The sequence below is a fragment of the Callionymus lyra genome, chromosome 17 (assembly GCF_982586985.1).
Source record: "Callionymus lyra chromosome 17, fCalLyr1.hap1.1, whole genome shotgun sequence".
NCBI lineage: Eukaryota > Metazoa > Chordata > Actinopteri > Syngnathiformes > Callionymidae > Callionymus > Callionymus lyra.
The window spans coordinates 15,998,369-16,025,906 of record NC_141834.1 but is presented as its reverse complement, the minus strand read 5'-3'; the positions used below and the strand labels follow the sequence as shown (position 1 = coordinate 16,025,906).

Genomic DNA, 27,538 nt, shown 5'->3' with positions numbered 1-27,538 from the left:
AAAATACGGTAATATTCATATAGTTCAGTTCAAAGTCTCACAAGCAGGAAGTGACTTTAGCTTATTGCTAATTAGCATTAGCACAGATATTTGGCAATCCAAACAGGAAGTAGATTGTAGCAGGGTAAGGTCGAGGAGCGTGTGCAGGTCCAAGTATTTGACACGTGAAGCCAATAAAAACATTTCCATCAGGACATAAAGCTGGAATCGTGTGAAGGACGAGCGAGTGTAAGACACGAGCGCACACATGCCACCGGAGGAACAATGTCATATTTACGAGTTTACGATTCTGAGGTCTGTGAAAACTCAAATGGTGTCAGAAGTAGGATCCTCAGATGACAGTGAAGTATTTAAATGTATAGTACGGTTATAACGGTACCAGGATGAAGGTCCTCCGAGGCTCTGGACATGTTTGCAATAAGAGAACAAAGAGGAGTTTCCATGCCAGCTCGAAACGATGTGTTGGATTTACTGTAAAGCACGTTGGACGGCAGATGTTTGGACTCGATCCTCAGGCTCGCGTTCACCGACCTCCAACATTTTAATCCGCACCAGATTCCGGCCGACGAACATCAACAGCATCTTCCTAATAGATGTTAAACAATAGATCACGACTCAAAAATTGACATTTAAAAAAAAACCTTTAAATCGGCTGCGAGTTTTCCAACGAGGCCACGAGCAAACATTTCCCGTCATGCCTATAGTGTAGGTCGTTCTGAATCACCGTTGGCACCGGCGCCGATAATTTCCACTGCTTCCTTCCAGCCATGTACCTGGACAACGGTTGGGAGGATAAACATCGCACTGTTTGTTTTGTTTGGAAGTTTTCTGACATTTTTTTTTTTTGTTAAAGACCGCGATAAAACAGATTTTTAACAATGAGTCTTTTGACTTTTTTCCCTCCACGTTTGATCGCCCTTTAACGAGCGGCAGGTTTTTGGATTGACAACAGTCGCCGTCTTGTTTTTCCGCTCCGTCATCGATCAGATAAAAAAGAAGAGGCATCCTCGTGACAAATATATCATTTGACAGTTTCTTCAATTAAATTAAGGGTTTTTTACGAGCGAGGGGGGGGGAACCCAAGAGGACTTTTTTACACGTAGCCTTGAGTTTAATCGTCAATGGAAGGCCCGGAGTATAAAACTGCCGTTTGATCGTGGAAATCAGATGCAGCTGAAACGTCAACGTCTCCGTCGTTTTTCGGATAATCACGCAGGTAGCGAAGCATGCGATTAAAGATGGATCCGGTGTTTGCTTTACCGGCGGGGTTCACCTTTGAAGTCGGGGGGGAAAAAGGGGGGAAAAAAGAGCTGTTGGCCGACAACAAACAAAGGGCACATTGTCTGAAGCCTGCAGCTGACATGCGAGGCGGCGGAGTATTCACAGAATGTAAAACATGCTCATGGGGAACAATGGCAGCACTGATCTGCTCATGTAAACCGCCATGCACGACCCGGGGGGGGAACGGAGCATCTTTGGCCGGACCCGTGCGGCGGCGACGACCCGGAAACGAAGATGCGAAATCGATCGAGTCGAAGATTCCAGATGAAAAAACGCCTAAAACATAAACTTGGGAAACAAAGTTCAACATTTATTCCATTTAAAAAATGGATTTTTAAAAGCTTTTTAAAGATGAAAAGCATTTACTTGAATTAAAAATGCATTTTAAGATCAAACCAGTTGATCATTAATGTCAGTATTTGGGTGTAAAGACGTTTCCTTACGCAAAAAATGGTCGTAGTGCGCCCCCACATGGCGGGAAAGAGGAAGTGCAAATGTTATGAAAATGAGTTTTCACAAGTTTTAATACAGCCGTATTTAATCCAATATTAATTATCTACAAAGTAAATTGTTTTGACCTTAAGATCTGAATGATGGTCAGTTTCGGTTTGTCACCTTTTATTTTTGTGTTTCAGGCTTATTTTCTGAATGATGACAGAAATATGTGAAGAATATGCTATAAAAATGTGATAACATTTAACTTGAAAACAATGATAACGTTACAAGAGTAAACATGTAGGTGCCTGTAATTGTTCAAAACAGAAGAAGCACCAGCAGAAGCAACAGTATTAACAAACACATTTAAATGTACATTTTTTACATCCTGATGCCCACAAACATTAGTGATAAAAGACACATTTGTTTTTCTATTGTAAACAACTTAACAGGACAAATACTGTCAAATACCATTCACCAAGTTCTCTTTCTCCTCCTTCTGTCTATTCACCGCCAGGTCCAGAGCCTCCAGAAATGTTTCCAGGGTTACGGTCGGAGTCTGAGGAAGTCAAACGTTTATTATTAACATCTTTTCTCTGGAGTTTCTTGTTAAAAATCAGAAAATCTCTACCTTGACAAAGAGTGCATGAGCTAGAAATGGCGACTTCCTGAGAGCGCGTCCACTCAAGCCTTTGCTTTTTCTGCGAGAGAGAAAACGTCGGTTGTCGAAGTTCAACGATATTTTTTCAGAAACATTTACTCACATGGAAATGTTCCAAAGGGTCAGACTGTGTTCGGAGACGTCGCTCCTCGCAAATCCCATCGTTTCCAGCTCGAATATGTTGAACAGCTGCTGCCGCGGACAGATGATCTGACGCTGTCCACAGCAAGAAGTAAGCATTTAATCACCCATCTTGCACTTTTGTTACACGTCGTTCACCCCATATTATGGGGTGTCAATTCCTACATGTGTAAATGGTTACATGGATAAAGAAATCATAAGTAGTTTTTATTAAATCCATTAACATCTACAATTTGTTTTCCTGCTTCTCCACTGCAGAGCTGCGTTTGACCAAAGAGGCGATTGTGTTTTGGTCATGTGACGACATAAACGGTAGATTGTGGTGTCAATAAAGTTTTGAGACATAATTGACAGCGACAACTGACAAGCTTTTATGAACGATTGTTAAAAGATACAACTAAATTACAAAATAAATATGTAGTGCGGCTTCGTAGTATTACTCTGCGAGGCTTCATAGTTTTACTTTGTCATACTGTGCTAACTCATGGTGCAGCTTAGTAGCATACCAACATTTTGAAAGATGCTTGAGTGCCATATATTTTTTATTTATATAAAGGATTTAAAGTACACCTTATAGTTCAAAAAATGTGGTAAATTAAGTGTTGTGATGTTGGCTATAATTTTGTACCCATTTGAAGTGAATGTGTCCGATATCTACTGGAAGGGCTTTGCTGTAATGGGATTTGGAGCCGTTTGAATGGAGACAGAACCCCTCTAATTGTCATGTAGCGCTACTGCTTGTAAATCAGTTACAAGCCTCAACTATAAACGTAGAACGAAATGTTTAATCGTTGAAACCTTTAGCTCGTAAGTAGCACAGTCTGCTAGCTACTCAAAATGAGCGAACGATCATGTGATCACCTTCATCAGCTCCTCCAGACACGAGAGGTAGATGTTGTAAATTCCTTTCTCAGACGGAGGACCGATGTACTGCCTGATGTCAGCCCTGTCCACGAACGCCAGGTCGATCTTCTCCGTGACATTTGAGGTCGTCAGGATCACCACGTTAGAATGCCTGTCGCAAGACGCCGAAATATAGATCACTCCTTAACACCCTCAAAAATAATTATTTACCTTTTGATCTGGTCAAGTTGGGTGAGCACAGAGTTGACAACGCGGATGGCGTCAGAGGGTTCAATTCCTGCTTGGCTGGCGTTTCTAGAAGCCGTGAGACTCTCCACCTACGAACAAAAAGGAGTGTTTTCATCAGGACTAGAGGTCGAACGAATCGGCCGGAAAATAACTTTTACCTCATCGATCAGAACAAACACCAGAGCGTCTTTGTCGTCGATGAGCTGCTGGATTTTCTGGAACATCTTCGTCACCAGTTTACCGCTCTATGGTAAATCATTAAGGTGCGTCAGTATCACAAACAAATAAAAACAGTATAACAGCTCATGCAAACCTCGGAGAACCATTTTGAGAACAGGCTGTGGCTGTTTATTTCAACAAACTGTCCGTAAGAATACCTGTGAGGAGGAAAGTGGAAATGAGAATTGGAAGATACAAAAGGTTGTTTTGTTTTTTACTCTTACCGGTTTGACAGTCTGATTGACAGCTTCTGAGCCAAAGCTTTGCACAGAGAAGTCTTTCCTGTGCCTGGAGGACCTTAAACCGGTCAAACAAATTGTTAAGTTGATGTTTTCTTTTCAATCCTTAAAAATATATATTCTCTTCTTCTTCAAATACCATGCAGCAGAACAACCCGATTCCACGAGATGATGTTGCTATCCACACTTTTATCCGAGAAGTGAATGGTTGTCGTGACATAATCAAGCAACTAAGAAAATTAAAAAAAACATTTGTAAAGAATCAAGACAAATTTTAATCTCCATCATTACTAATCTCTAATATTACCTGAGTTTTGATTCCGTTGTCATACACCAAACTCTCCCAGATGCCATGAAACTCGGCTGTTTGGGAAAAAACAAGACATGCAATTTGTCTTAAATCAAGTTACTTTTTAACATATAAAATAAAAAAATACATTTTCAGCGACATATTTTCTTAACTAAAGTCAAATTTCTATTAAAAAAAGATTCAGACTTCTTCACAGTAAACAATACAAGCAGCAAAATCAGAATTTGATCACAATTATCCGCAGTGTTGCAACACAACTAAGGGTGTTTTTTTTCTATTGTGAGTTTATTAAGTAAGGTTGTTAACTTACCTTAGCTTTGCTGACTATTTCAATTGTACTTTAGTCTTCCTGAGAGTTTTCTTTTCAGTATAACGTGTTTTTAAACATCAGCCTGATTAGCTGTTTTTAAATAGACGTCACATTGGAAGAAAAATAGAAGCTCTGAGGAAAACTGAAGTAGAAATTGTCAGCAAAGCTAAGGTAAGATAACATCCTTACTTAGAGTATATAAAAAGTCTCTGATAATAAGAAACTCTCAATTTGAACAAAGACATTGCGACATTGAAACATTTTGTTTTCATTATTGAGGTTTTTTGGCACGTTTTCTATTCATGTTTCTAAATATTTGTGTTTTTATCATGTTTTTTTTTCTCCATATTTCTTAAATCTTGAATCATCATTTATCATCTATAATTTTACATAGTATCACGAAAAGACAAACGCAGTCTCACCTGCCGGCAGCAGCCAGCAGTTGGCAGCAGAAAGACTCTCGTCCTCCTCCAGGTTGAGCATGCTGGGACCGTCTTCATTCAGAGCAAAGATGTGAACAAAGATGGAGCAATTCCTCAAATCAAGCGGCTGAAAGTTCAGAATACATATTAGAAAAAAACAGAAACATCAATAAGTAAGTAAGTAATGTTTGTTCAGCGCTTTTCTAGACCAGGGTCACAAAGCGCTTAAACAATTAAAACAATACCCAATAAAATATATGCTTAAAGGGTCAAGATAACACAGAGAAACATAGGAGTCTCAGAGAATCAAGGAACAAATTAATAAACAAATAAAAGTGTCTTAAGATTTTTCTTGAAGGAGTCAGTAGATCCATCAAAGACAGAGGGAGAGGAACATCGTTCCAAAGCTTAGGAACAACAGCCTGGAAGGATTTCTCTACTCTGGTCCAGAAGCGTGTTCAGGAACCATCAATAGATTCTGATCCACAGACCTCAGAGCCCGAGCTGGGGTGTAAGACTGGATCAGATCACTGATGTAAGGAGGAGCCTGACCATGAATAGATCTGAAAGTAAGAACCAGAATCGTAAAATTGATCCTGAAAGAAACTGGCAGCCAGTGAAGAGTTTTAAGGTTCGGAGAAATGTGAGTTCTTCTACTAGAGCATGTCAGAATTCTCGCTTCAGAGTTTTGTATCAACTGCAGGCGAGACAGATCCTTCTTGTTAAGACATGAAAACAAACTGTTGCAATAGTCCAGACGAGAAGAAACAAACGCATGGATTATAATAAGGAGTTATATATATTGGGAGAGAAGTTAAAATACCTGACTGATCATTGTCTCGACATCAACAATTGCCACAGATTCCACATGTTTGGTTAGGAAGTCTTCATCAAACTCTGTCCATTTGTAGTTTCCAAACATCATGCTGTGTCGATTCAGTAAGGTTACTGTGTGATTCTTCACGTCTGCCCATTTAGCAGTGCTTTAAAAAAAAAGAACATTTTAATAAAATCGTGTTTCTGTTAGTATTTATTTAATGACAACAAGTCACTGATATCGAAATAACATTGAAAACAACATACCTCTTCGCCTTCACGTGGACTTCCACGTGTATATTCTGTTTTAGGCTTGCATCCTCCATTCTTGTCAAACTGTCAAGACATTATAAAAAAAAAGTTTTTTCCTGAGACTTACTCAAACTTATTAGCTTCATGGAGCTAGCAAAGTTAGCATGCGAATCAAAACAGCGCAACATCTCAAGTAGACGAAATACAATCGCGTCATGTTGTAACTATTGACGTTTATAGATCGATATAATCGTAGTCATATCTGAAATCTCGCATATATTTGAATTAAATCCAACACTATAATCGGTATTTACTCACTGGAAAAATGAGTGACAGTCGAATTCACCCGCTGAATTTCACACCGGAAATACGTGCCGATTTTCAAAACGTCATATCCGTTTTTGTGCGGCTCTCCTAGCAGGAGCTAATGCTAATCACAACGAGTAATATTTGCTCTAAAAACACACACACTTTGCACCTGAGGTGAAGGAAAATGGGCAAGAAACACAAGAAGCACAAAACGGAGTGGAGGACCGTTGATGGTACTGAAAATATATCTTGGATCTATTTTTTTCTTGATGCTTTTGTTCCGATTAGCCCTCAATGCTAGCTCGCTCCATCTCATTCATTGGCTCATCCAATTATCATTCAGCAGATTTAAAAGGTTCTTAATCTGATATTGACATTTAAGAACGGAATTCCGGTTCGATCAAGTGTATTGTGAAAGAAAACTTGACCAGGGAGGCGTGTTTCTGACCCAATGTTATCATCACTCTTTGCTTTTGTTTACGTTCATTTTGAATCATGAATCCATTATGTAAACATTGCAGACTCGAATAATCTGTTGTCTTTCTTTTACTAAACTAATAAATTCATCACTGTCCTTGTTTTTAAATCCAGACTATGAAGACAAGGCACTGGAGAAGCCTCTTAAACTGGTACTCAAAGTTGGAGGTAGTGAAGTGACAGAACTCTCTGGATCGGGCCATGATTCAAGCTACTACGATGACAGATCCGATCTCGAACGGGAGCGACACAAAGAAAAGAAGAAGAAGAAGAAAAAGAAGTCTGAAAAAGACAAGGACAAGTACGCGGACGACGACGAGCGAAGACGACGGAAGGTCAGTGTTGGTCCGTTTGGGAGAAACGTCTCTTAAATGATTGAATGAAACTAGATGAATTTTCCGGTGGTATTCCAGGAGGAAAAGAGGAAAAAGCGGGAGCGAGAACAGATTGAGTCTGAAGCAGCAGCATCAGCAGCAGCAGCAACCGCCTCTGGTACTTCTTCACTTCCTGCCGCCACTGGACCAGTCGAGCCTTTTACTTTATCGAAAAGTCTGATAGCTTCATATGAGGTGTGTATTTAATACATCTATCGTTAATTATTGTCGACTAATATCATCGTTTACGTCAACAGCCAGAAGAAAAGAAAAAGAAGAGGGAGAGGTTTGATCCAGAGTCAGAAGTGGAAGAGTTTTATCCCCACGTGAAGGTTGAGGTTGAGCAGCAAGGAGATCGTCCGGTACGATCGTGCAGGACTCAGCACGGTAAGCAATGGATATCTTGGACGCACATCCAACAATGAACAAACACTTATTTAATATCTGATGCAGAAAGCGAGTCCACACCTCGGCAGCAACTGCTTGAACACTTTCTGCGGCAGTTGCAGCGGTGAGTACCGCACGTAAACAACAGAATTGGGTGTTTCAAAGTCACATTTATTTATCACATGCTCTTCTTCCTTTTCTGATTCATGCCAGGAAAGACCCGCATGGATTCTTCTCATGTCCAGTCACGGATGCGATCGCTCCCGGTTACTCATCCATCATCAAACATCCCATGGACTTCAGCACGATGAAGGACAAGATTTTCAACAACGACTACAACACTGTTACAGAATTTAAGGTCAGTAAGTTGATGTGGTGACGAGGTACACGATCGTAACCTGTCTTTTCTCTCGCAGGCGGATTTCAAACTGATGTGCGACAACGCAATGGTTTACAATCGGCCCGAGACGGTTTATTACAAATCGGCGAAGAAGCTTCTTCACACGGGATTCAAGATGATGAGCAAGGTGAAGACGTGGGATTGATTGAGGAAGTGCGATCTCTTCTGCTGTCTAGACTTTCCTTTCTCGTGATTTCTTGACAGGAGCGTTTGTTGGCTCTCAAGCGCAGCGTGTCCTTTATGCAGGACATGGACTTTACACAACAGGCCGCTATCCTGGGAGATGACGACCTCACGGACGATCTGCCTCCTCCGGAAACCATCTCCAACCCTGTGGAGTCTGCGAAGAAGTCAAGGAAACAGCCGGTGAAAGACCTGAAGGAAGTCATCAGGTAATGAGAAGTCTTCAAAGGGTATTAAACAAGTCTTATTTAATATTAATATATATATATTTTTTTCAGTTATCTATTTGAGCCAGAAGGAAATGCCTGCAGTTTGACCGACAGCACGGCCGAAGAGCATGTTTTGGCTTTGGTGGAACATTCAGCTGATGAAGCCAGAGATCGAATCAACAGATACATGCCCACGTCTAAGGTTTGATATGGGATTTTTAAACGTTTAAACTCGATATTAAATTGACTTTCATAAGACCAAGTGATTTAAAACCATATGTAAAAGTAAAGACTAGTGATCCATTGATGCGGTTTCATGACACCGTGGATGAGGCTTTGATCTTAAACATGGCGGAGCAAATACATCTCCTCAGGGGCCACATTATATACTCTGACTGTTACGAGTGGCCATCAAAAGAGAGGAGACGATGGAATAACTTATGAAAATAAATACAAAAATCTAAATCTGATATCAATATTCACTCAAAGGGTTTTTAAAGGCAAGAAATATTCACAAAAAGGGAAACAAGTGGCATTAAGAAATGCATATTTAAAGTTAATACAATAATAAATTCTTAATAAAATGTTGAGCTGTCAAAATTTTCTACATGACCTCATGAGGGGCCGCATGTGGCCCCCGCTTGCACTTAGTCCATGTTTGATCTAAAAGATGATTGAATTTGTAGTTCAATTCAAATTGTTATGGAGCAGAGAGTGCCATTTAGTGGCCTTAAAAAAAAGAAGTCCAATATATCTTGTCACCTCAGCAGTTGTTTCATGAAACCATATCACAAGTAGAGATGTTTAAACCCAGAATTATGGATGTGTATTTGAATCTTGACGTTCACAGATGGGATACTTACGCAAAGAGTCGGAAACATCTCTGCTCTATACTGTTGTAAATCAACTTGATCCCGATGTAGAAGGTCCGTAATCACGTCTTCGTCTAAACTATTGTATTTTATTCTTGTGTCATAAATCTCCTTTTTTTCTCACAGAGGAGGAGACTCATAAAGTGGATCTGAGTTCTCTGTCAAATAAGCTTCTCCCAGGATTAACAACTCTCGGGTTCAAAGATGACAGAAGACACAAAGGTTCGTCGACGAGCTCTTTCCTCATCGGATTTTTGTCGTATTAACTCTTCCTGTTCGACGACCTAGTGACCTTCCTGAGCAGCGCCTACAACACTCAGAGTCTCCAGAAGAACTCTGTGTATCCAGACCTGCTCCCTGACGAAGTGGACTTGTTGTATTCGGCTTACGGGGACGAGACCGGGGTGCAGTGCGCCCTCAGGTATGGAGATGTGAGGCTCAGGATCTTTTTTGGGATTCAAACCTTTTCGCCCCAACAGCATCCAGGAGTTTGTGAAGAACTGCGGAAATACTACGAAGCACTGGGTGGACGGACTCCTGGACAAGATGACTGCAAACGATCACACCAAGTCTGTCAATCAAATTAGACAGGTATAATATATACATACTTACATATTGATGTATTCATCAGTGGTGTAAGAAAATATCCCTTAAATATCGCATTTTATTATATAGTATAGATTTTCAACAGCACTTTATTGATTTACTTATTTTTTCAATTATAATTATTTATTTATTGTTGGCTTATATTTGTATCGGTTATTTAAGGGTTTATATTTCTGTAGATCGTGTATAGTGTAAATATACATATATATTATTTACAAATAACATGCAAATATTCTCTGGTTGATCCTTTTTTTGTTGCAATTAAACTTCTGGAAGCTAGATGGCAGCAGTTATTATTTAACAAAATCCCGCGAGATCCTGGCGATGACTGGGGATGAGAGGATACATAGACGTCTAATTTTGACAATTATTAGACGCCCATACACACCCCTAATCTACATATAAGATCACTTTAAATTATTTTATTTCACTTGATTTAATACATTTAACCTGAATAATAGTCTGCAGTGTCGTTGTCTGTCCACTAGATGTCAGCAATTGTAATTACATAATCTTGAAAGTTGATTTACTAACTTTTCTTTCTTTTCCAGAAAAGGAATATGATGTTGAAACCGGACGAATCCAAGAACGCCTTGTGTGACATGCAAGTATGTTTGCGTCTTCTTCTCAAAACGTCTCTCTGCGATTCTTTCTAACCTCAAATTCTGGCTTGCAGATGTCGGACGGCTCAGGTCTGGGCGAGAGCAGCTCGGTGCTGGACTTCATGTCCATGAAGAGCTACCCGGACATGTCCCTGGACATCTCCATGCTCAACTCTTTAGGTGAAGTTTAAGGAAATCTTTTTTTTCTCCTTCACTCCTGATTGAGATGCTTCGTGAAATCAACAAGTTTCTAGAATAAAACTGTCGATTAAACCTCTCCAGGTAAACCCGTGAAGAAGGAGCCCGGGAACGAGGAGGGCCAACAGCATTACGAGGACGCCGACAAACTCCTGCAGGAGTTCCACGAGGCTCAAGTGGACCGGGTCGGCTCCAGACCTTCATCCAACCTGTCGTCTCTTTCCAACGCCTCAGAGCGGGATCAGCACCACCTGGGTATCTGCTTCTCTTTTTTCCTCCGGCGTGAAACATCGTCGCTCATTTTTTTGTTCCTTCTCCACAGGGAGTCCGTCACAGCTGGGCGACCAGACCGAGATGGTCCACGACCCGTACGAGTTCCTCCAGTCGCCGGAATCGGAGAGTGGAACCAACTGATCCGTCGTCTTTTCTTAAAATGATTATTTTGAATGTACAGACTTTTAGCATTTCTATCATCTACTTTTGTACCGTCTTGAAAATTAAATGTACCATGTGAAGTGTTTTCCTACAAACTATCCGTTGATTTTTACACTAGAAATACACAACATGAGTAAATACTTACTGGACAGACTTGATCACACATTTTTCAGTCACTCATTTTGCAGGAAGTATGAGTCACAATAGTTACATTTTTGCAGTTTAAATTAAGAATATTTTATCTTTAGTGTCATAACACAGAAGTAACCCTTTGAGACAACAATGCTAAACTCTGGCAGGCCATTATAAAGTGACTAAAAGGCCAGAGTTTTGCCTCTTGGTCTTCAGTTTGACAATTATTCTCTTCTACTCTTGCCTTATGTTCACAGTAAGGGCTCCAAATACTGTGAACCAACAAGGGCCTGGAAGGATTATATCTACATGTTAAGTAAAATAAACAAGTCCTAGAAATAGGTGTCGTCACCAAATGTTTTTTATAAAGAGACAGAAATATCAGACAAAGAAATTCAAAAGATGAAATTATGATATTTTAATTTGTAATTATTGAATTTAATTCAAATTTAATGCTAAAAACCCTCCCCACCACCAATATTGAATAAAAAAAATGTATTAAAAAGTATTAATAATTGCAAATATTCAAAATGTGTATTTAAATCATTTGAAAAGGCAAATCGAGCCTTTCAATATACAAATTATTAAATTCAATTATTCAATAAAAACATATAAAACCTGTCAATATACACATTGGATTCAATTATTTAAAGAAACAAGCCAATGCTTAAATATAAAATAAAGAATAAAGAGAATATTAAAACGATGTATTTAAACATAACAAAAGTGGGTAATTTTATGGGAGGAGATATTAACAAATCGCTGTTTCGTCTTGTTGTACTTTAAACTACTTCTTATACAAATAAATCTCATCTTAAAGTAAGTCAATGATTTTCTAATGATCTTCAATTACTGACTTACGCGCATGCGCGCCGGCACAGTTACCATGGCGCGCTGCTGACTCGCTTCTTTCTTGGCTCCTGACGTCCTTCGTCGTCCAGGACGCTTTTCGTTGTGTTTTTAAAACACTTTCACTCTTACTTTTTTTTTCTTAAATGGAACTTTCCTTCACGATCGCTGCTGTTGACAAACTACATGTTCGCACACGTGACGTTTTCCCGGGAGTTACTGATCGAAAACACCTGTTTGGAAATCTTTCCACTCGTTAAGAAACGGTGAGAAAACCAACCTTTTTTAATATGTTATGTGTTGTTTTTGGTTTGTCTAGTTGAGTTTTTATGTGTTTCTTGAGTTTAAGTTCCTGAGCCTCATGTCTCTGTATTGTTGCTTAATATTTTTAAGCATAAAACAAGAGTTATTAATATTGGATCTGAGGAGAAAAAGCTGCTGAAGCCAAACAAAGTCTTCTTTCATGGAAACACATCATGACTTTCTCATGATCATAATATCTTCTTTGTCATTGACTTCTCATGTGCTCTGAGCCAAACGTTCCAGAGCCAGAGTGTAACCATAAAGTGGAAGCATTTATTTTAGTCAATTCTTTTAATTTAATTTAATTTTGTCAACAGAAAGTCGTGACACCTGCAGGTATGAAGGCGGATCCGAACCCCGGCAGGACCCCGAGGAGGAACGGCTGGACGTGGCCCCTCCAGACCTTCCAAGTCCTCGCCTGGCTGACCTTCGTCTTCATGGCCGTCGTGGGTTTCGGGGTCTACATCCCTCTGCTGCCTCAGCCGTGGAACCACGTCGCATATTCTGTATCTTTTTTTAAAACCCACTATAAGTTCCATGTTTATTTGTTGATGAAGCGACACAAGAGAGTTGTTGTCGTTCGTACGAGTTCTCCGGTCTTTAAAAACCAGACAAGAATCTCTGTTTGTCTTGTTAAGACAGAGTCTTCTCTGTCTCAGTCACGAGGACAGTTTAAATCTTTAATATATTTCCATGGTATAAAAGTATATCAGTGACATCAGGATATTGAATGATTGAATTCAACGTTTCAAATGATGTAACTTTGATTTTATGTTAGATAGTCTGATCATTTTTAATAATTGAGTTAAAAAATGTATATTTATTTTAATTCAATTGAAAAATACGTCTCATTTTTTTTTACACGTAGAGTTTGATTTTCTTATTGAAATAATTCAAAAATTAAATTTCTAAATTCAATATTTTTTTATTTTTAGATTTTTCTATTCAATATATAATGTGATCATCTGCGCGTCGCATGATTGGCCGAAAGTACCATCGAGTTCGGTACTGTTTTGGTATTGTCGCTACCCCAGTAATCGATTAAGAAAATCTGAAAAACTCTGTGTATTTATTTTCAATATTTAATACAAATATTCAAAGGTTAAATTAAAGAAACGATCTTTCATATTGAAGATATTCAACATTTTTAATTCAATAATTTAAAAAGACAAATCCAACCTTTCAATATACAAACCATTAAACAAAATTATTCAATAAAAACATACTCAACATGTCAATATAGACATTATTGAATTAAATTATAAAAAAAATAAAACGAGTAAATGCTTAAAAACATCAACATTTCAATAAAAAAAAAATCACTGATGTTCAGGCTTTTCCTTGATTTTCTGGAACTCCTGTTGTGTTATCAGTTTTTATCTTGACCTTTAAAGTATATACTTTATTGAATATTGTTTTGATTGTTTAAGCGCTTTGTGACCCTGGTCTGGAAAAGCGCTATACAAATAAAAAATACTTACTTACTCACTTCCATACATTTCTATTCCATGTATTTCTTCCCTCACTCTTCGCTCTCAGCTGACCGGCATCACGTTCATCGTTCACCTTCTCTCACACTTCGCCGCCACGACCATCGATCCGGCCGACTCCGGCGTGCGAGCCAAGCTTGGATACTCCAACCCCATGCCCGTCTTCGACCGTGAGCGGCGACCGCACGTGATCCAGGACCTGCACTGCTGCCTCTGCGACGTCCGGGTGTGAGTGTCCGGAGGAAAGAAAACCCCTGAGTTATCTATCATAATCTCAGGTTCTACGAATTGGTGCGAAGCCCTCTAACCTCGTCGCTAAGCGAAGCGGTTAGAGGGCGGAGCACCAATATGAAGTAGAACTGACCTTTTTCATAATAATCTCACCCTCTCTCCCCACCTAGAGGTCGCAGAACCAAGCACTGCAGCGTCTGCAACAAGTGCGTGGAAGAGTTCGACCATCACTGCAAGTGGCTGAACACCTGTGTGGGAGGAAGGAACTACAGGTGAGAAGATGCAGGTCGTGTCGTCTCAGGTTTCAACGGTGATGTTTTCTTCTACAGGTACTTCTTCGCCGCGTTAGCCTCGTCCATATGTGGGTCTCTGCTGCTCGTGGTCGTCATCCTGTTCGTCTTCATCCAGCACTACCTGGACCCCCGACTGTTACGAACACACCCCAAGTTTCAAAGTAGGTCCACCCTGTCAATGTTGAACTGATTTTTATTTTATTTTTTAAATATCTAATCAGAGCAAAGACAAACTTAATCGGTGAATTAAAAGTTCTTATTTCTAGTGGGTCGTGACCCAAATATAAAATATAAACGCCCAAACAAAAACAATTGCTTTTATTTTGAAGGAATGTATTCAAACACACTGTAAAATAATAAAAGTTGAAGTGATGTTTTTTAGTATTTTAATTTTAAAAAGTACATTTGCTATATATATATATCGGTGTCGTTCAAATTTTAAATAAGTGATATAATGTAATGTTAAAAGTGTTGTTTTTAAAGTATTTTATAATAAAAAAATAATAATAATTACAATGGGTTTTTTTTATATTAAAAGGTTTATTTATTTTTTTAAACTAAATTCAATGATTTCTGCATTAAAAGCTTTGATTGTTTCTTTTTTTTATTATAATTTAGTTAAAAACAATGTAATATTGTCTAAATGAATGCATTTTCATGTTTTATTACAAAAACTCTGAAACACATTTTCTAAATGGATTGTCTTTGTAGCCTTTTTAAATTTAATATTAAAATGTTGGTGTAATAGTCGCTAGCTCGGCGCTCCTTTGGTTTTGTCTGGTGTCAATATGATACCAACATTTTTATATTGATTTTAAAAGATTACAAATAAAAAAAATGTGACTTTAGAACATTTATTTTTGAATTACTGGTATAAGAATATCAAACTGTGTAAAAAAGAAAAAAAATTGAAATCATTTCAGTAATATTTTTTTTTATCTATTGCTTAGAAAACCCAAAATATTGAAAAAAAAAAAATCAACCATTGAATATTCTGATAGCACTTATATATTTAAAAAATTAAACCAGGCTTGTCATTAAAGTGTTTTATCGCCATATAACCATAGAAATTTAGAAAATAATACTATGCTGTTTTTACGGTAATGTGTCTAATAATGTTTAATTATTGTGTTTAAGTTAGTAAATAATTGGCTGCTATCAAATAATTATATTTATCAGTTTATTTTCTGTAATATAAAAATGCAAAACATGCAAAAAGATAAAGTTTGTGTACAAATCAAGATAATCATAGTAAAAATTCCTTGTTAAACGAGCAGATTTTGCTTCTTGAGTCACTTCTTCTTCTTCTTCTCCTGCAGCGGTTTCTTTAAACGACACATGGCTGGTGTTTCTACCGTCGGCGCCTCTGAAGACCGGCTCGGCGTCTCTGCTCATCCTGGCCTTCATCAGCATCATGCTGAGCCTCACCTCTCTGCTGATGCTGGGTCACCTGCTGTGGTTCCACCTCATGCTCCGTGAGTCGCGCCTCTCTTCCTCAGATAAACGACAATAACGCACAATGTTGTCTTCGTCCCAGTCTACAAGGGCATCAGTACCTTTGAATACATCAAGCTCCAGGAGGGACGGAGCCAGAAGGTTGACCCAGAAACAAACAGAGCCACAGAAATGAGCGACAAGAAGGTCAGAGTGAGTGGATTTGACTAAAAAAAAAGTCTGGTTCTGATCGTTGTGTCGACAGAAGGAGGAGAGTTCAGTCATCTGTGAGCAGGAGACGTCAAAGACCTCCAGGTACGTTCAAGAAATACTCAAAACTCACTTTTTAAACTCAAATGTTTTCTCGCTGCAGTTGCAGGTTGAAAGATAAAGGACAGTTTACGAGTCAGATGTCGGAGAGAATCTGCTCCGAGGTAACGCTCGTGTCGTCAGAGCTGTCGTTCCTGAGTTTAAAATCACTTTTTTCTCTCTCCGGTGTCAGATGGGAAATCTTAAAAAAACTCTTGAGAAGGAGGCGTTTGAAAACACAAAAGCTGGTGAGTTCAGAAGATTTAGAGAAGCCAACAAAAGTATTTCCGCTCGCAGTTCCAGCTCTGATGGAAGGAAACGATTGCTCTTGTGTTTATCTACTTCCTGTGTCCCGCCCTCGCTTGACGTTCAGTAAATCACGTTTATAGAATTAAGAAAATCAACGAAAATCAATGATAGTCTTTTTATTTTCATTTATAAGCGGTGTGAGAAAATATCGATACACTTGAATATTGCATTTTTATCAGTAATTCTATAGTTTATTTTTCAGGAAAGTGTGTGCAAAATAAATTGCTTATTTTATTTACAATTAACATGCAAATATTCAGTGATTTCTTTATTTCTACCTTTTCTGTTGCAATTAAACATCCGGCCGCTAGGTGGCCCCTCCGTTTTTCTTTTCTTTTTTTTATCAAATCCAACTTTATTTACATCCTGATATGAAGCGAAACAAAGAAAAAGAGCAACATTTGTAAAATTAACTGTAAGTCGTTCTGATTTTGTTTCATTTATTTCTAAAGATGTCCAGCATCGTGGGGGCAGCAGCAGCTGGACGCAGCCGTCTGAAGACGATCACCACAAAGAGCAGGACAAGTCCGTGGACGACGTGCCCGGAGTTCAGGATCCACTCGGGAGTTCCATAATGACCCCGGTCGACATGTAGTCCCAACGGACCAGCACCAGAACTCGTGGTTCCTTTTGTATTATCGTTGTTTTATTGTCATATTTTATTATTTATTATTTAAAGTTTATTAGTTTGAGTTCACTGTTTAAGTTATTTTAAACTAGTAAAAACTGATTTTAATGTGTTTTTTTATTCAAATATTAACTTTGTATCTGTTTGAATCTTATAAATAAGAGTTTTTACCGGTTTGTCTTTCCGTTACTTTACACATACATTACCTGCTACACATTATGGCAAAAGGATGTGACGATAAAAAAAAATCACGTATTTTTGAAGCTCGTCTTGATTGATCTAAAGACCTAAAATGTAAGTAATAGTTATTTGTAAAGATCTTTCTAGACCAGGGCCACAAAGAGCTTCAACAAACAAAAACAATATACAGTTAAAATATATACTTTAAAAGATCAAGACACGTAAGACAAACACAGGAGTCTCAGAAAATCAGGGTAAAACACAAATAAAAGTGTCTTAAGATGTTTTTTGTAGGAGTCAGTAGATCCATTAAGACCTCAGAGCCCGAGCTGGGGTGTAAGTCTGGATCAGATCACTGATGTAAGGTCTGACCATGAATAGATCTGAAAGTAAGAACCAGAATTTTAAAGTTGATCCTGAAAGAAACTGGCAGCCAGTGAAGAGTTTTAAGGATCGGAGAAATGTAAGTTCTTCTACTAGAGCGGGTCAGAATTCTCGCTCAAGGCCTGAGAGCCAAATCTGACCAGTCGAGTCCTTTTATGTGTCCTGTTGGATGCTTGTATCAAAATTGAAGTCCATGTTTGAGATAAAGATATTAAATAAATGAGTAAATAAGTAAATTTAAAGATGTTGCTTTGTTTCTGTTCGACACCTGATGTGCTTTGAAATGCATTTGAACAAGACTTCCTGTGAGGGTTTGATTCTGTCACTGTAGCTTTAATATGCTGTGTTCGCGTCTTTACGCTGCGTTCAATAATCTTTCTCCTTCATCTTCAATCCTTTTATCACCTTCCTTTCATCTGCCCTTGTCTTTGACCCGCGTCACCTCCTCGTCACGTCAGTGGGAGGAATGTTGATGGACTGAAATGTCTGAGTCGTCGTCGGATCGGACCAGGAAACATTCATTCATCCACGAAGGTAACGAGGGTCGGATTGAAAAGGTCGTTGGTCAGAGACGTGGAGTAGAGCGAGTGCATAGTCACGGAGGTCAAATATGTAAAAGTGAAGTTAGGTGTGTATCGACAAAGAGATCTGGTGATATGATATGTATCATGATACAGAGGCAAAGATATGATATATCGTGATACTGTAGTAACAAGTATATATTTGTAGTATTGTCGAGTACTTGAATCTGGTGTTGCAGAATTTACAGACCACATGACTCTTGACAAAGTCGTAACTGCTTTTCATTTGTTTTGAAACCAAAATATGTCCAAAGATCAGCTTTAAAAGCAGCTTGAGTCACTGTATCCTCTTGTCCTCAGTCTTCACCGCGATCTTGTGGGATTTCATTGTTAATTTGTGGAGGACGTAATGACTGCTGCCATTAAGTGGCTGGAAATTTAATTGGGACACAAAAATGAACAAATGTCAGCTTTCAAAGCTGTTGGAGTCCACTGTATCCTCTTGTCCTCAGTCTTCACCGCGATCTTGTGGGATTTCCTTGTTTATTTGTGGAGGACGTAATGACTGCTGCCATTAAGTGGCCGGAAATTTAATTGGGACACAAAAATGAACATATGTCAGCTTTCAAAGCTGTTGGAGTCCACTGTATCCTCTCGTCCTCAGTCATCGTCAGGATCTTGTGGGATTTCATTGTTAATTTGTGGAGGACGTAATGACTGCTGCCATTAAGTGGCCGGAAATTTAATTGGGACACAAAAATGAACAAATGTCAGCTTTCAAAGCTGTTGGAGTCCACTGTATCCTCTCGTCCTCAGTCTTCACCGCGATCTTGTGGGATTTCCTTGTTTATTTGTGGAGGACGTAATGACTGCTGCCATTAAGTGGCCGGAAATTTAATTGGGACACAAAAATGAACATATGTCAGCTTTCAAAGCTGTTGGAGTCCACTGTATCCTCTCGTCCTCAGTCATCGCCGGAACTTGTGGGATTTCATTGTTAATTTGTGGAGGACGTAATGACTGCTGCCATTAAGTGGCCGGAAATTTAATTGGGACACAAAAATGAACAAATGTCAGCTTTCAAAGCTGTTGGAGTCCACTGTATCCTCTCGTCCTCAGTCTTCACCGCGATCTTGTGGGATTTCCTTGTTTATTTGTGGAGGACGTAATGACTGCTGCCATTAAGTGGCCGGAAATTTAATTGGGACACAAAAATGAACAAATGTCAGCTTTAAAAGCAGCTTGAGTCCACTGTATCCTCTCGTCCTCAGTCATTGCCGGAACTTGTGGGATTTCATTGTTAATTTGTTGAGGACGTAATGACTGCTGCCATTAAGTGGCCGGAAATTTAATTGGGACACAAAAATGAACAAATGTCAGCTTTAAAAGCTGTAGGAGTCCACTGTATCCTCTCGTCCTCAGTCATTGCCGTGATCTTGTGGGATTTCCTTGTTTATTTGTGGAGGACGTAATGACTGCTGCCATCTAGCGGCCGGAAATTTATTTGCAACACAAAAATGAACAAATGTCAGCTTTAAAAGCAGCTTGAGTCCACTGTATCCTCTCGTCCTCAGTCATCGCCGTGATCTTGTGGGATTTCCTTGTTTATTTGTGGAGGACGTAATGACTGCTGCCATCTAGCGGCCGGAAATTTATTTGCAACACAAAAATGAACAAATGTCAGCTTTAAAAGCAGCTTGAGTCCACTGTATCCTCTCGTCCTCAGTCATCGCCGTGATCTTGTGGGATTTCCTTGTTTATTTGTGGAGGACGTAATGACTGCTGCCATCTAGCGGCCGGAAATTTATTTGCAACACAAAAATGAGCAAACGTCAGCTTTCAAAGCTGTAGGAGTCAACCGTATCCTCTCGTCCTCAGCCGTTGTGAGGCTCTTGCGGAAGTTCATTGATTATTTGTAAAGGACGTAATGACTACTGGAAATTAAATTGCAACACAAAAATGAATAAACGCCGTAAACATTTGCATGATAATAGTAGTTTTTACACACGTTACTGAAATATGAAGGAACTGTGATTAAAATTAAAATATAGTTTAAAAGCCCAAAAATCAAGAGTAAATATACATAAATGTACTTTTTAAATATTGATACAGTGATGTTAAATAACGATCATTAAAATAAATTGTAGGATGTTTGAGTGTATCGATCGATCAATAATTTGATGATTGACAGTCGTCAAGGTAACAGGACTTGAAATGGAATTTTTGACATATCTGATTGGCGGTGCAGATGAGGTGTTGCCACGGCGACAACAGGCCGCCCACCTTCAAGACCCCGAGGAAGAACGGCTGGTCGTGCCCCCTGCAGGTCATCCAGGTGATGTCCTGGCTGGTGCTGACCTACCTGGCCGTGGTGGGCTTCGCCATCTACATCCCCCTCCTGCCTCAGCCGTGGAACTACGTGGTCTACTCTGTATCCTTTGCTCTACTCCGGCGTCCGTCACTCCATCTCCTCGAACCTCTTCCTTTAACGGCGCTCGCAGCTCAACGGTTTGGCGTTCGCCACGCACCTCCTCAGCCACCTGGCGGCGCTGTCCGTGGACCCGGCTCACACCATGGTGAGAGCCAAACACTACCGCAGACCCATGCCCACCTTTGACCGGACCAGGAGGCCGCACGTGATCCAGGACCTGCACTGCTGCCTCTGTGACATCACTGTGTGCGTATGACAGTCTTTTTGTTAAAGATTTTTTGAAAAAAATACAGGTATTTATGACAAATGAATTATTAATCATTTATATGGAAGTACATCAGTTCCATCGGAATATGTTTTCAAAGAATTGAAATATATTGAATTATTCTTTATATAATTGAATCAAAAATGTTATATTGTGTATATTAAGAGGTGGAATTTTATTTATTTGTTTAGTAATTAAAATAAAAAAATATAAATTGGTTTTTTTTTTACACATAGTTTGATATTCGATCGACAATCAAAAATACATATTTATGTCAATATTCTTAAAAGAGAATTCGGAAAATATGAAAACAAACAAAAAACGAAAAGAAACCTGTTAAAAATAAAATAAAACTAAGTTTTATTATTCATAAATATGTAAAATAAATATAGATATTATACAAAAATAAGAAAGAAAGAAATCAAAATAATCCAGTGTTTTAGAAGGTTTTATGGTGAGAAGTATTTTTTATAAACCAATATAAATCTGTTTTCTCCTCAGCATAAAAAAAATCTATTTGGGGAGAAATGATTGATAAATTAATATCAATATTATTAAAAGAAAATCGGAAAATATAAAAAGAAAACAACAACAGATGCATAAAAGATAAAATAAAACAATGTAAAAACTTACTTTATTCAGGAATATTTTAAAAATAAATATAGATAATATAATAAAAAAATCTGGTTACTTATTTAAAAAACAATATAAATATGTTTTCAGCTTAAAAATTCTAATATTTGGGAAGAAAATGTTGATAATTTAATATCAATATTATAAAAAAAACGGAAAATTAGATTTCTTTTTTACGTTAAAAAATGAAAAATATTTTTCAATGAAATCACTTGAATTATTCAGCAATATAAAAAAATATTGATAATATAATACACAAATCAGGTTATTCATTCTTATTTATAAAACAATATAAATATGTTTTCAGCTCAAAATTCAAATATTTGGGAAGAAAATGTTGATATTTAATATCAATATTGTTAAAAGAAAATCGGAAAATATAAAAAAAAACAAAGAACAGACTTGTAAAAGATCAAATAAAACAAATAAAAATAATTACACATTTTACATTCAAGTATTCCCTCCTCAAATATATCAATCTTTATGGTAAAAAAATGAAAATATTTTTGATAAAATTAAATGTACCAGTGCAATGAAGCCATTTAAATAATCCAGTAATATTTGTGAATAAATATGGATGATACAACAGAACAATCAAATTAATAACTAAATCAATAACATATTTGTTTGTGTCCAGCGGTCCGAAGACGAAGCACTGCGGTGTTTGCAACAAGTGTGTGGACAACTTTGACCATCACTGTAAGTGGCTGAACACCTGTGTGGGAGGACGGAACTACAGGTGAGCGTCGACACATGGAATAAATCAAAAGATCCACAAACAAAAGTCTCTCGTCTGAAGCTACTTCTTCCTGGCCGTCTTCTCCGCCACGCTTGGCTGCTTCCTGCTGGTGGTGATCCTGCTGTTCGTCTTCATCCAGTACCTGGTGGAGCCGGGAGTCCTGAGGACGGACCCTCTTTATCGAGGTGGGTCCGGTCTTGAGTGGTGACGACAGGTGAGTGTGTGAGTAACTCCATCATGTCCCGACAGGTGTCGCGGACAAGGAGACGTGGCTGGTGTTCCTGCCTCTGAGTCCGATCAGAACCAGCACAGCAGCGATGATGGGGTTGGCGTCGCTCACCATCGCTCTGTGCTTCACCTGTTTGCTGATGCTCAGCCACCTGCTGTGGTTCCACGTCCTGCTCTGTGAGTTTATATCCTGATTATTACACTTTATATATGTTTTATCGATAGTTTAAGACCCTCAGCCCAACAGGTCAATACTTGGAAGAGTATTTGTAAAAGATTATTGATAATATAATAAATAATAATAATCTTAATTATTATAAGAGTCTCTAGATTTTCTTTTTCAATGATGTTAAGTATTTATTGTAGTCGAATATTATTTACACTTCAATTAAGAAGTACTATGTGTTTTACCCTCATTTATAAAATATTCTTTAAATAAAAGAAGGTTTTTTTCCCAATATAAAGTTTTAGCTTTGTGAGCTAAATAAATGTTTTCCGCTTTTAGTTAAGTTTTTTTTTTAGTAAAATTATTAACCTGTTGAATTAAATATCCATTCAATATGTATAAATTCTACTATACAATGTAATGAAATATATTTTTTAAACATCACATGATGATTCTAGGTTTTTATTTCACTATTAAAAGTTGTATATTTAAACTCTCTTTAGCCATAAGTTACATTTAAACATTCCAAATATTATTTAAAAATAAATATTGATAATAATAAAAATGTAATTCATCTTAAATCAAGCCTTTAGAAGTTTTTAGGGTGAAAAGTATTTATTTATTATTTGTATTAACACAGCAATTAAGACAAATGTGTAATTATTCTGTACGATAATTAATTCGCTCTTAAGTTTCTTTCCCTCATCAAGTTTAAATTTATTTTAACTTGTAAAAAATATATAGTTTTTAAATCACTCGATTGATATAATTCGGGAAACTTAAAACATTAGGCATCACATGAAAATTTAAGGTTTTTGTTTCACTATTAAAATATAAACGTATATATAATAAATATAAAATAAGTAATAAATACATAATAAATAAATATTGATAATATAATGTACAAGAAATAAGTAAGAAAATAAAAATAAAAACAATATTAACTCTTGTTATTTGTTATTTATAAAAATTGACAGAAATTAGTAATAATTTATAAAGGATAATTAATTTTCCTAATCCCTTTAAAATATTAAAATGTATTTAAAATGTATAATTAAATTTAAAAAAATAGGAAATAAAAATCTAAAGTCTTGGTTTTCCTTCTAAAGTTTAAATTGACGTTTTAAATTAAGTATTTTAGTTTTTTAAATCAAGTATTCGATCAATAAGATATAAGCAGTTTTAGAATACAATTATCTAAGCCTCAAAAATCTATTTTAGTCTTGAATGTGAAGCAAACACAATAAATCTTATCTTTAACATTGTGTAGGCCGGGGTTCTAGCAAGGCCACATTTGGCCCCCGACCCAGATGTTTCCGTGACCCAAAAGTGTCTTTTGCAGTTTTCCGAGGAGTGACGACCTACGAGTACATCAACCTCCACATGTTGAGACCAAGCGTCCCTGAAAAGGAGATCCTCACCTCCGTGACCAGCAAGCCTCACTTCTACAAATCTCCAACTGCCCCGGTGCATTATGGGTTACCTGAGAGAGAAAGTCGATCTTCCACGACGAGCAGGACTCAGCCTTACAAAGCTTCAACTGGCCCAGTGCATTATGGGTTACCAGAGAGAGAAAGTCGATCTTCCACGACGAGCAAGACTCAGCCTTACAAAGCTTCAACTCGCCCAGTGCATTATGGGTTACCAGAGAGAGAAAGTCGATCGTCCACGAGAAGCAAGACTCAGCCTTACAAAACCTCAACTGTCCCGGTGAGTGAGACTAGTTTGTGTCGAACTGTGGATCAATAATTCTTAAACATTCTTGTGTTGCAGTTTTTCTCTAGTGTGGACAGTTCTGTGGTGAACGTCGGTGAGTTTTCATGTGTTTTTACCTGAGACTACAGTTTGACAGTTTTAGAAGATTGACAGTTGCAAAAGAATAATATATATATAAAAAAAAAAAAATTATAATAAAATGTAAAACAAGAAAGAAATTCAAAATAATCTAAATTAAATATAAATGTTCTTCATTTCGGTGAAATGTGAGTTCTTCTACTAGAGCGTATAGTTTTGTATTAACTGCAAGCGAGCGTATCCTTCTTGTTTAGACAAACAAACAAAATGTTTTTGCTAGAAATACGTGTTTTCCTCTCAATTTAAGATAAAAATATGAAAAAAACGTATTTTATACAATATAAAGAATATTTAAGAAAAATCGAAATAATCTAAAATAAAAGCGCTTGATTTTCTTCACAATGATTTATTATTTCACTTAAATGTATGTCTTTTTGTCCGAAATTAATGTGAGCTTTTCAAGAATATTTGGGTTATTTAATCTAATATTCGATTCATATATTGTTAGCAATTTTACTTTTCTTTTCAAACTAAAAATATAAACTTAAACATCACACAAAAATTAAAGATTTTTATTTCACCATTAAAATTCTATATTTAAACTTTATAGAAAATAATAAAATATAAATAATATAATAAAACAATTAAGAAAGAAAAATCTATATTATCTGAATTAAAAGTTGTTAAATGAGTAAACTTTAAACGTATTTATAGTGAAATATAATTTAAAAAAAATGTACATCTTTTTTTCGCTCCTCAAGTAGAAATGTATTGAATTTTTGTGTTTAAATCTATGTTTTTAATCAAATATTCTATAAATATAATATTAGCAAATTCACAAAATACAGGTTAAGCAGGTCAAATGTTAAGCTAAGATTCTCCTCGACAGGTGATATTTTCCTCCAGAGCATCAGCAGCCAGAACTCTATGACCCCGGATTACCAGAGTAAGACTGAGACGTCCTGGTCCAGCTTCAGAGGATCCCGGGACACCATAGGAAGTCGCCTCTGGACCTCAGTCGACTTCTAGCACTTTATTTCCTCAAATAAATGAAATGTTCTTTTGTGTATATTTAATACAAATCTAAGTAAAAACGTCTGTATTCAGGCGTGGGCGTCACCGGGTCGACCACCATCTTGAGCAGGAGATTCAAACCCGATCACTCGAGCACACATCGAGGGTCCAACAGAAATGTCTGTTAAAACTGTTTTTAAAAGGAAATATAAGTTTGTGTCGATGTTATCTTTTTGTTCTTAATCAAACATTCTTAAAGCCCTTCAAAATCTGTTTAATTTTGTTAGTTTGTTTGTTTTTTGTTAGTTTCTTATCTTAAACACTGGTGAGTGCAACACGATCATTCATCTTCTTTGGTCCGAGTCAACCTCATTGTTCAAGTTAAGTACCTTAAAAATATTTATTTGCTGACATTAGTTCATAAGCTGTGCACAGTGTCTTAATAGCATTTGACCACTAGGGGGCTGAAGAATATTATCTACTGAGCGATAATCAACTCGTATTTGTTGTTCTTTATTAGTTTGTCAAAGACTACTAGTAACAAGTTATAGTAGTACCGAATTTGTAGATGTAGTATTTATTTTAATAGCATTGGAAATATAATAAAGAATGAACTAACAGTTATTTGAAAGTTGTCGCAGCAATGATAGAAGCATTGCATCATGGTTAATTCAGTCATTGTGGCCGTATAAGTACTTTTAGTATTTATTGTAGCAAAATCAATTTTATTTTAAAGTGTTTGAATCAACGTCTGCATGAAATGTAATAGTAATTGTCGTTGATGTAAATGGCAACATCGCAGTATAAGCTCTTGTATATTAAAAGTTATATTAAAACTTTTTTGAAGCAATAAATACATTTGAAAAAGCTACAAATATATGTTTTCCACTCACTTTCAAATTGAACATTTGGAAGATGATTTGGAAATAAATCTCGATAATATAGTAGAAAGTAGAATCGAAATGAAACCAAAAATAAAGTTACAAATGCAAGTTTCCCCCCCAACTTAAAATAAGAATTATTGATTTTATGATAGACAAAATAAGAAAGATAAAGACATCCAAAGTGAGCCCAAAATAATGCTCAAAAAATATGTTTTTCCCTAAAATATAATTCAAACGAAAATTTTGGAAGACTATTTGTAAAAAAAAAAACATTGACACAAATATAATACTAAAAATAAATGCTCTAAATAAAGCTATGTTGAAGTTATTTCAACGTCTTTACGTTTGGAAGATCATTTGGAAAAATATATTGTCTATATATTAGAAAAAAAAGAAAGAAATGAAAAACCTGAAATATTATTTGGAAAAAAAATATTGATAAAAAATAAGAAAACAAATCCAAATTGAGCCCAAAATAAAGCTACAAATATATTTCCGCCCACTAATTAAAATGGAATTTTGGAAGACTATTTGTAAAAGAAAATATTTTGATATATATTGAAAATATAATGGTGAAAACAAATGCTCTGAATAATCTAAATTAAACCCCAAATAAATCTACAAATGGAAATTTCACCCTCAAATTAAAATAAAACATTAAAAAGATTATTTGGAAAAAAAATATTGTCAATATAATGAAAACAAATCTTAAATAAATTAAACCCAAAATAAAGTTCCCCCTCAGCTTCAAATGGAAAATTTGAATTATTATTAGGAAAAAATATTGATAATATAATAGAAAACAACAAGGAATAAAAATAATCAACTCATCAATTGTGTTTGTATTATCAGTTGAATACAAAATCATAGAAATAAACATAAATAAATAACTTGTTGTAGTAATAATTTATTATTTTTAGGATTATTTTGCTACACAGGTCTCTTTAAAATTGGTGTTTATATAAATACCATGGAGTTGTATTGCAGTAGAACATGAGTAGAAAATACGAAATAAAGAAAAGTTTTGCTTCGTCACAATAGTAATATTATGTAATATTGTTCATTCAACTATTCCTGTGCTATATGAAGGC

The 27,538-nt window shown here is 36.8% G+C and overlaps 4 protein-coding genes across 8 annotated transcripts; 3 read left to right on the top strand and 1 right to left on the bottom strand.

Moving 5' to 3' along the window:
• Positions 1–513: 513 nt before the first annotated feature.
• On the bottom strand, positions 514–6,512 carry trip13 (thyroid hormone receptor interactor 13). 3 transcript variants are annotated; one of them, XM_087812662.1, is made up of 15 exons: positions 6,497–6,512; positions 6,194–6,262; positions 5,934–6,093; positions 5,111–5,237; positions 4,376–4,431; positions 4,208–4,298; positions 4,054–4,126; positions 3,924–3,987; positions 3,769–3,855; positions 3,593–3,699; positions 3,380–3,533; positions 2,481–2,593; positions 2,348–2,417; positions 2,188–2,275; positions 514–586 (listed from the first exon to the last, which is right to left on the bottom strand). In XM_087812662.1, exons 2-15 carry the CDS (start codon positions 6,250–6,252, stop codon positions 573–575), a joined length of 1,263 nt encoding a protein of 420 aa, XP_087668788.1. In that variant the 5' UTR covers positions 6,253–6,262; positions 6,497–6,512; the 3' UTR covers positions 514–572. The 3 variants fall into 3 exon arrangements, with proteins under 3 accessions (XP_087668788.1, XP_087668791.1, XP_087668789.1); XM_087812665.1 differs by having other exon boundaries at positions 5,934–6,036; positions 6,497–6,511; XM_087812663.1 differs by lacking the exon at positions 514–586 and having other exon boundaries at positions 1,823–2,275.
• Positions 6,513–6,584: 72 nt separating this feature from the next.
• Positions 6,585–11,311, top strand: brd9 (bromodomain containing 9). Of its 2 annotated transcripts, none has more exons than XM_087778831.1 (17): positions 6,585–6,720; positions 7,079–7,299; positions 7,378–7,533; positions 7,596–7,725; positions 7,792–7,849; positions 7,939–8,083; positions 8,142–8,252; positions 8,372–8,517; positions 8,587–8,719; positions 9,368–9,443; positions 9,516–9,611; positions 9,678–9,810; positions 9,869–9,980; positions 10,547–10,603; positions 10,672–10,777; positions 10,880–11,050; positions 11,118–11,311. In XM_087778831.1, the coding sequence occupies exons 1-17, from the start codon at positions 6,672–6,674 to the stop codon at positions 11,207–11,209; spliced, it is 1,992 nt and encodes a 663-aa protein (XP_087634957.1). In that variant the 5' UTR covers positions 6,585–6,671; the 3' UTR covers positions 11,210–11,311. The 2 variants fall into 2 exon arrangements, with proteins under 2 accessions (XP_087634957.1, XP_087634956.1); XM_087778830.1 differs by having other exon boundaries at positions 8,330–8,517.
• A 960-nt stretch (positions 11,312–12,271) lies between these two features.
• On the top strand, positions 12,272–17,371 carry LOC148062793 (palmitoyltransferase ZDHHC11-like). 2 transcript variants are annotated; one of them, XM_087812777.1, is made up of 11 exons: positions 12,272–12,477; positions 12,832–13,020; positions 14,054–14,232; positions 14,406–14,507; positions 14,565–14,689; positions 15,848–16,003; positions 16,066–16,169; positions 16,231–16,277; positions 16,336–16,396; positions 16,465–16,519; positions 17,033–17,371. In XM_087812777.1, exons 2-11 carry the CDS (start codon positions 12,853–12,855, stop codon positions 17,173–17,175), a joined length of 1,140 nt encoding a protein of 379 aa, XP_087668903.1. In that variant the 5' UTR covers positions 12,272–12,477; positions 12,832–12,852; the 3' UTR covers positions 17,176–17,371. The 2 variants fall into 2 exon arrangements, with proteins under 2 accessions (XP_087668903.1, XP_087668902.1); XM_087812776.1 differs by having other exon boundaries at positions 16,228–16,277; positions 17,033–17,370.
• An 891-nt stretch (positions 17,372–18,262) lies between these two features.
• LOC148062792 (palmitoyltransferase ZDHHC11-like) lies at positions 18,263–25,992 on the top strand. The gene is made up of 9 exons (XM_087812846.1): positions 18,263–18,306; positions 20,542–20,724; positions 20,795–20,970; positions 22,260–22,361; positions 22,422–22,546; positions 22,611–22,766; positions 24,098–24,465; positions 24,529–24,565; positions 25,439–25,992. The coding sequence occupies exons 2-9, from the start codon at positions 20,542–20,544 to the stop codon at positions 25,576–25,578; spliced, it is 1,287 nt and encodes a 428-aa protein (XP_087668972.1). The 5' UTR covers positions 18,263–18,306; the 3' UTR covers positions 25,579–25,992.
• The last annotated feature ends 1,546 nt before the right edge of the window (positions 25,993–27,538 follow it).